Source organism: Cydia amplana, chromosome 19, assembly GCF_948474715.1.
Source record: "Cydia amplana chromosome 19, ilCydAmpl1.1, whole genome shotgun sequence".
NCBI classification, from domain to species: domain Eukaryota; kingdom Metazoa; phylum Arthropoda; class Insecta; order Lepidoptera; family Tortricidae; genus Cydia; species Cydia amplana.
Window position 1 is genome coordinate 9,687,664 of NC_086087.1, and position 7,982 is coordinate 9,695,645.

The window sequence follows — 7,982 nt, forward strand, 5'->3', positions numbered from 1 at the left end:
TGATAAATTCTGTTTTTTTTACACGTCTGAAGCTTTGGTTTCCTCCGAAAGCGGTGCCGTCATATAGCGGCCGTCTCCATACAAATACTACGACATCCATATTTAGCCGTATTATTTAGTATGGAGACGGCCGCTATATGACGGCACCGCTATCCTAGGAAAACCGATCTTGACCAGGTTAAATCCCGGAAAGACGTAAAGGAATAAAAAAAAATGTTTTTTTTTTCTCTAAAATTAGCCTCGTAGTTTCTTAGGAACAAACTTTAGTTTCTATTTCCTAATAACAAATCGACTTATCCCATCGTCCGATTTGGATAACTTACCTTATATTTCCGTGACAATCTCTAAATCTGACGTCCGATGGTACATGTTCAGGGTCACTCGTCCGGGTCGGCGCGCACGGAAGGCTACTACAAGATGGACGCGCGGCTGAAGGCCAAGTACAAGTACCACCACGGCCGCGCCGCGCCGCTGCCGCCCGACGACAAGAAGGCCAGCAAGATGCAGACCCAGTCCCGGGAGGCGCGCTCCAACCAGCGCCGCCTGCTCACCGCCTTCGGTATACACTACAACAATCTACACTTAAGCTTTGGATTCCTCCGAAAACGGTGCCGTCATATAGCGGCAGCAAAAGACGGCCGTCTTTACGGTGGCCACACGTGGAAAGTACCACGGCGTCATAACACACCGTCAGCCACCAAGGTCAAAGCGGCAAATTTGAAAAATGTAGGCGCGAAGGGATATAGTCCCATAGAAAATTGGAATTTTGCGCCTTTTTCTACTGACAAGCTTTGCTGACCATCTATAATTTACTTGGAGGATGAAATATCATCAGAAGAGGAAAATAATCGTAGTACGGAATCATTTATTCAAATCTCGTGTCATTTATTCAAAATGGCGTCACCGCTATCTAATAAAACGTTCACGAAACTATCGACAAGGTCATGGCGGCCGTCACCCAAATGACGGCACCGCTTTATTACGTTACGTTGACAATCAACGTAACGTAACGCCGTCTAGGAAACCGCGCCATCTTGTTTACATAGACAACGTTCTAGTGACGTCATTCACCGCTATATTACGGCCGTAATATGACAGCACCGTTTTCGGAGGAATCCAAAGCTTAAACGCTGCCAATTCACTTCGTTATTTGTTATCGGGATTTGCCCAAAAATATGTATCGCATCCCTTTCCTTTTATATGGCGAGCGAAAGAAACGTAAATACGCAAACTCACTCGTACTACGCAAATCCAAACCACGAAATGAATTGCCCGGGTAACATCTTGCGTTCGCTAGATAGGACTGACACAACTGTAAACTAGAATTTACTTCGCGCACAAGCACCAAAAGGAGCAAATAAAGCGTAGGCTATTTGCGTAAGCTGTATGTGCAAGTTATTTGCTTGCTGCAGTGTCGTAAATTGCACTAGATACATGCGTGACTCGACCTTTTACATGCTCGAGTACTTCTTTATATCTTTGTCTACACAATGGATATCATTTGTACAAGTACCTCAACATGTGCAAGCTACTTGCATCAGCACTCTTACAATTTCGATTTTTCCGAATGTTGTATTTATAGTTACATTATGTTTACAGGTACGGATACGGATTCGGATCTATTGAAGTTCAACCAGCTCAAATTCAGAAAGAAGCAGCTCAAGTTCGCCAAGTCTGGTATCCACGACTGGGGATTATTCGCACAGGTATAGTTTTGATTTTAACAGTCTATTGTGTTCTGTTCAGTCAACCATAGCGTCGTAATCTCTGACCCGATTTGATTTTTTTTAATTAGCTGTCGATAGATTAAACAACCATTGACATTGGTTATATTTTTTAATGACTCAAAAAAGTGAAGCTTTTAAAAAAGCTAAAGTCGGTTTAGTTTTACAGACATTTAACCTTAGACCGCCAAAAACGTCAACTGACGCGCGCGGCTACAGCTCAATATCCTGCATCTCCGGGCGTTCAAATAGTTATGATAATAGACTGGCGACAGAGGCTGTTTCTTGTTACGCTTGACAGACAAATATAAAGCATATGATATACGCTTACGTGTGGTGACCTCGCGCTTTATGTAAACTCTTCATAAAGCAATTGCAATATATATTTGAATCTGTTCCGTATTTATTTCAGGAGCCGATAGCGGCCGACGAGATGGTGATCGAGTACGTGGGGCAGATGATCCGGCCGATCGTGGCGGACGTGCGGGAGGCGCACTACGAGGCCACCGGCATCGGCTCCTCGTACCTGTTCCGCATCGACCTCGACACCATCATCGACGCCACCAAGTGCGGCAACCTGGCGCGCTTCATCAACCACAGCTGCAACGTGAGTGTCGCCACTGCTCATAGGGTATTTGCAGTGCCGGCCCGAGCCCTTGATCAGGGTAGAGCGAAATCGGGATTTGGCGCCCTTCGTTGATGTTTTCAAGCGTATTTTGGGCCCTCGCCACACACGCGTCTTTAAAAAAATTTTTTTTCTCATTAAGTACTCATTTTGGCGCCCCCCTATTAGCCATATATCCGGCGCCTAGAGCGGCCGCTCCACTCGCTCTACCCTAGATCCGGCCCTGGGTATTTGTGTCCGGTGGAATCCCCACAACCTGTACGGATATGATGGTCGTTCTTGTCTACGTGACAGCGTGATAAAACGGTGTCCGTCACTTTCTTTCCCACGGTGTTAAACAGTGACAGTTATTTTATCACGTGGATAAAGATGGATAAAGCTATCCATAATAGGCTGGCTGGTCTATCATGGCGGACGCGAGGACACATTTTTTTTGACTAATGAATGTCGTGATCGTTGATACAGCTGCTAACTGAAATATAGTCGAGTTCACACCTCATGGAGCATCTTGTTGCTACGATATCAATCAATCAAATCATTTATTTTCAGGCAACTAAGGCACATAGATACAGACCTTTATAAACTAACATATATACAATGATAAAAAATCTATATCTTCTTCTTCTACCTAGCGTTTTCCCGGCTATGGGAATAGCTACGATATGCTATAACAACTATTTTATTTTCCAGCCCAATTGCTACGCGAAGATAATAACGATAGAGTCTCAAAAGAAGATCGTCATCTACTCAAAGCAGCCGATCGGAGTAGACGAAGAAATCACGTACGACTACAAGTTCCCGCTCGAAGACGAAAAGATTCCTTGTCTGTGCGGTGCGCCGCAGTGTCGCGGCTTCCTCAACTAAGAAACGTAGGGTGAACTCTATCAAATTTAAAATTACTCCACAATGAAACGGTCTCGCCGATCAACGAGCGAGATTTGAACGCCCCGTGTCCGCGCACTTTGATTTAGATTAAATGTAATTGCCAGGATTCTGATTTTGTTTTGCACGTCATCATGAATATTTGCGAGAAGGCCGTGGACTGAAGAACGCAAACATTATTTATCTAGACATCTAGGTTGGTTGCATAAAAGAATGAGGTTCTGTAATTTTAATTTCTTGTTGATTTGTTGAAATATGTAATGATAGGGTTATTTATTATAATGTCAGTGCGACGAAAAAAGAGATTGAACATTACACTTGGGCATTGACTTAATTGTATTTAAACTTGTTAAAATAAATCGATGTTCAAGTGAAATCTATGGCAATAACATCTTCCATCAAAGGCTGGCGCTTCTCAGCGGTTTCTGAAACCGCCTCAAATAATTTTTTGTAATCTTTTTGTATAAAGTAATATAGCTGTGTGGTCGTAAAGTATGAATCAGAATTTGTTTTTTCTTATTTAATGCGATAAGTCCAGTGCAACTCAATGTATGTAATTAATAATCTGAACCATTGTATTATATGCTGTTTGACTGAGCCTGAATTATAATTCTGTAGAATTAAAATGTGTGCTGCAATATGCTAGGTGTGTACATACATTAATTGTGAATAGTCTGCCGTTGACAGATATGTAGTACACTTTACAAGTACATGAAATAATTCTTAATGATGTTCTTACCGATTGGGAACATAATGAATGTTGTGTAACTGTCTATTCATCTGCGAAATCAATAAGACTTCAGCATAGACTACTGTAAGATGCGTCTGATAATATTGTATTTAATTGGACAGTGAACTTGCAGGTTTCTAGTTGCACTTATGTAATGTAAATGTTTAAGATTGTAAATAAAGATTTCAACAATTTTATTGCGATACTTATTCTTTACCACGTCCATAAAGTACATAGTTTCGTAAAGGTTCATGTTAGCCTGCCTGTTGTAGTAAATTGAATCTTCCAGCTTCAGAATAAAGTCGCTATTGAATCACATGGTCAACTGAAATAATTTCAAGCTTCCCCGATCTGATGTGACATAGGGTCAGAAACAGTTTTTGCACCATTTTCCTTTTTACACATGGAAGCGCAACTCCTCATTTTTCAGTTTGCGTTTTATCTTACAAATATTAACAAAAATGTATGTAGGAAGTTATTTGATATTCTAACTCTAGATTGATGCCTGCGCGCACTTTCTTTGCTCCGTGATTCCTCGATTTCTCTTCGAACCTCGAACTCTTGATTCAGTCCTCGTAAAAAATGCTTTATAATGCAACATTTTTGAGACCTAGTGTATGGGTATTTTACCACAGTGATTTCGAACTTTATTTCAAAGTGATAGGGTTCAATTTTGTGTAATTTTTGACATCTTTATTCCTGTTATTAGGGTTAAAGCCCTTGCTACACGGTCGCCGACAAGCCCCTCAGACCGCGTGGCCTTGGTTTGGACGGACCGTGTAGACAGTTGTTTCCAACAAAATTTGACCAAAAGTACCAAAACTGACCAAGGACAGACGGTTAGAAGGCTTGTCGGCGACCGTGTAGCAAGGGCTTAAGGCACCGTGAGTTCAGGTCCTTCTCCGAACGCAGCTTGCCGAACACTGAGCGGACGGACATGCGTGTGTCCGGGATATCATTGGTATTGAATTGTTATTATTTTTACAAAAAAAGTCATGGTCTAATAAAACATGGTCTTCTCTTCCCAGAGTGTCACTTGCCTACGTCACAATAACATTGCCACTTTATTTCAACATAACATGTTACATGGGTACATTATATCTATGGTTAATAAGTTAAAATATTTCTTTATAATTTTCATTTATATGTATTTTATCTTAAATTTTACAATAACACGTCATTTTTAATTATTCGTTAGCAATATCTTCCGATTCACGAAAGAAATTTCAGACGTTAGGGTAATTCTGTTTGCACTACTGGCAACACAGGATAGCGCTGTCACATTTGACAATCCGCCATTTTGTCCCTGACCGTCATCCTTGTCGAACGCGTGTTAATTGTTATTTCCTTCTCGCTCAGTGTCAGCAGTCGCAGTGTTTTCCAAACTTTTCACGTCGTAAGCTTGGTAATTAATGTTTTGTTACAAAAATGGTTGGCTGCTCTATTCGGAACTGTAAGAGTAAGAGTAGGAGTGAAAAGTGCAGTATAGATATGTTTCTACATGAATAACTTAAAATTAATGCCGTTAAAATAATTTTCACCGTTGGTTAAAATTCTCCCACATTTTAAAGTTTGAGAACCTGTAAACAGCATGATGACGTAGGCAAGTGACAGTTAGGTCATTCGCGAATCTCGGAAGAGAGTACCAGGCGGAGTATATTATTATACCATGAAAAAAAGTCTACAATGAGGTAAAAAGTCAAAAATAACATTACGCATTATTAGAAGCAATTTTCATGTTAGCAAGCTTAATACTGCGTTTTAGATTTAAGTTTGTATTTTTTTTTTCTATGAGCGAAAGTTGTTTAGTCAGGTTTCGAATCGATAAAGTTACTAGAGAAAGGCCTTAAATTTGCTATTCATATTTTTGGCATCAAAATGATCTAAAAAAGTGGTACGATATTCAAAACCTCTGCTAGCTGAACTCACTGCACCTAGGATTTTATAATCATGTCATATATTTCCTCTATCCATTATTCTTCTCAAGATCTCGTCATAATAATTGTAATAAATCAAACTAATATAAGGCAAAGTTTTAAGTGGATACAACAAGTAAAATGCACTTTCTTATGAAAATTATATATTATTTTTAACAGGTCATCGTAGATGGTAAGTAACAAATATTGCTTAAAACGAAATCTAGCAGAATTAAAAGTCAATTATAAAATCACAGTAAAATAATTATTAATAGTTATTTCTTATCGCGGCAAGCACTGACCAAGTTACGACAGTTACTTAATAGCTCAAATACTTTAGAACAGACCTAGCACTATGTAGAAGGCTTGTGATATGACTAGAACGTGTTGTCGTTCTATATTTGAATTTTAAAGTAAATTTCAAATCATTTGTACATTTTCATACACAATAGATGTGTATACATACTGTGCGATAACATTTTCCCTTGAAAAGGTGTTTATTAGGAACCATACTAACATTACGAACTTTTGCGCTTCTTATTTAACTCCCAAAATTTATAAAAATGTTAAAATCCAATCGGACAGAAATAATTACATGCAAGCTCATCTCCTAATCTCCTAGTTAATCCCTTTATAGAGTTTATAGAATAAGTACCTCTAAACTTTTTCTCAGTGGTTACATCTGTGATATCACTGTTATTTAAGTATACTTGCACCATTTTACATTCTAAAGCTTTTTCCTCCGAAAGCGGTGCCGTCATATAGCGGCCGTCTCCATATAAATGTCGGCGGCCGATCGTAAGATCAGGCAGATCGTAATGTTCCTGTGTAATGTTTTGACGATAGTGACATTAAACCAATATATAGGTAGGATAGGTTCGTTAGGTTGCTTTAGATGCCCGAAGGGCAAACTGCCCAGAAATAGGAGCCCCGCGTAGCGACTCAGGGAACGGGTCAAAGATTTTCACGTTTCACGATATGCCTGGGAATTTCACAATATGCCTGATCTTACGATCGGCCGCCGACACAAATACTACGACATCCATATTTAGCCGTATTATTTAGTATGGAGACGGCCGCTATATGACGGCACCGCTATCCTAGGAAAACCGATCTTTACTGTCTATAACTATTCGTCATGAAATGAAATGCAACCAAACTTAAGTACATAAAAAATGTGGTTAGATTTCTTGCTCCTATTATTGTGTGGTAATGTTGCGATAGATTCGTATTTAAGTACATTTTTAGAATGCCCTAGATCTTAAAAAATATAAACCCAAATTGTCTACCATTTTTGAGAACTTCAAAATTGATAGTATTTTTTACCGAAACAATGACACATTATAACTTTCGCGTTATGACTTCAAAAGAAAAAAATCTTCGGAAGTGTTAATATAATACTTAATTTTTTCAACACACTGAACAAACATCCAAAAAAATCAATACAAACACAAAAAAAAACACGGCTACTTCAATTAATCTACCTAAATAACATACAATACTTAAGAGTATTTATTATAAATTACAGTATACGTATACATTGTTTGCTTAATTTACATACAAAATAGTGTCTATTTTTATAGATTTCATAGGAATACTTGAGTATAAGTACTTATCTTATCAAATATGCATTTTAGAATTCGGTTACACTGAACAACGCAGCGTGTCTTTTAACACATTCACTGCCCCCGACGCACATGTGCGTCGACCGTCATACAAGTTTGTTCCTAGGCCACGCCTCCTGGCAGTGAATGCGTTAAGGATGAAGCAAAAGATGGATTTTATGTCGTATAAGGTGGCCATTATTTGAAACCAACGCAAATGTACAAAGGTTTTGGTTTCTGAGGGGGTTGATTTACGAAACAGTTACATCTTAAATATTTTCTCAATGTATAAAAATCCATAAAGGTCGCTTCATTAATGAATAGTATAAATATCAGCTCGAGTCCCTCAAGCTTTGGTTTCCTCCGATAGCGGTGCCGTCATATAGCGGCCGTCTCCATACAAATACTACGACATCCATATTTAGCCGTATTATTTAGTATGGAGATGGCCGCTTTATGACGGCACCGCTATCCTAGGAAAACGGGTCTTCAGTGAATAAC

The 7,982-nt window shown here is 39.1% G+C and overlaps 1 protein-coding gene across 1 annotated transcript in view; it reads left to right on the forward strand.

Annotated features, from left to right (window-relative positions):
- The window catches only part of LOC134657156 (histone-lysine N-methyltransferase SETD1-like), a 33,779-nt gene extending 30,558 nt beyond the window's left edge, over positions 1 to 3,221 (forward strand). Inside the window, exons 30-33 of the mRNA XM_063512707.1 lie at positions 376 to 559; positions 1,600 to 1,706; positions 2,137 to 2,331; positions 3,040 to 3,221. Coding sequence (XP_063368777.1) covers positions 376 to 559; positions 1,600 to 1,706; positions 2,137 to 2,331; positions 3,040 to 3,213 — 660 coding nt within the window. The 3' untranslated portion in view covers positions 3,214 to 3,221. The remainder of the gene's footprint in view (positions 1 to 375; positions 560 to 1,599; positions 1,707 to 2,136; positions 2,332 to 3,039) is intronic.
- The last annotated feature ends 4,761 nt before the right edge of the window (positions 3,222 to 7,982 follow it).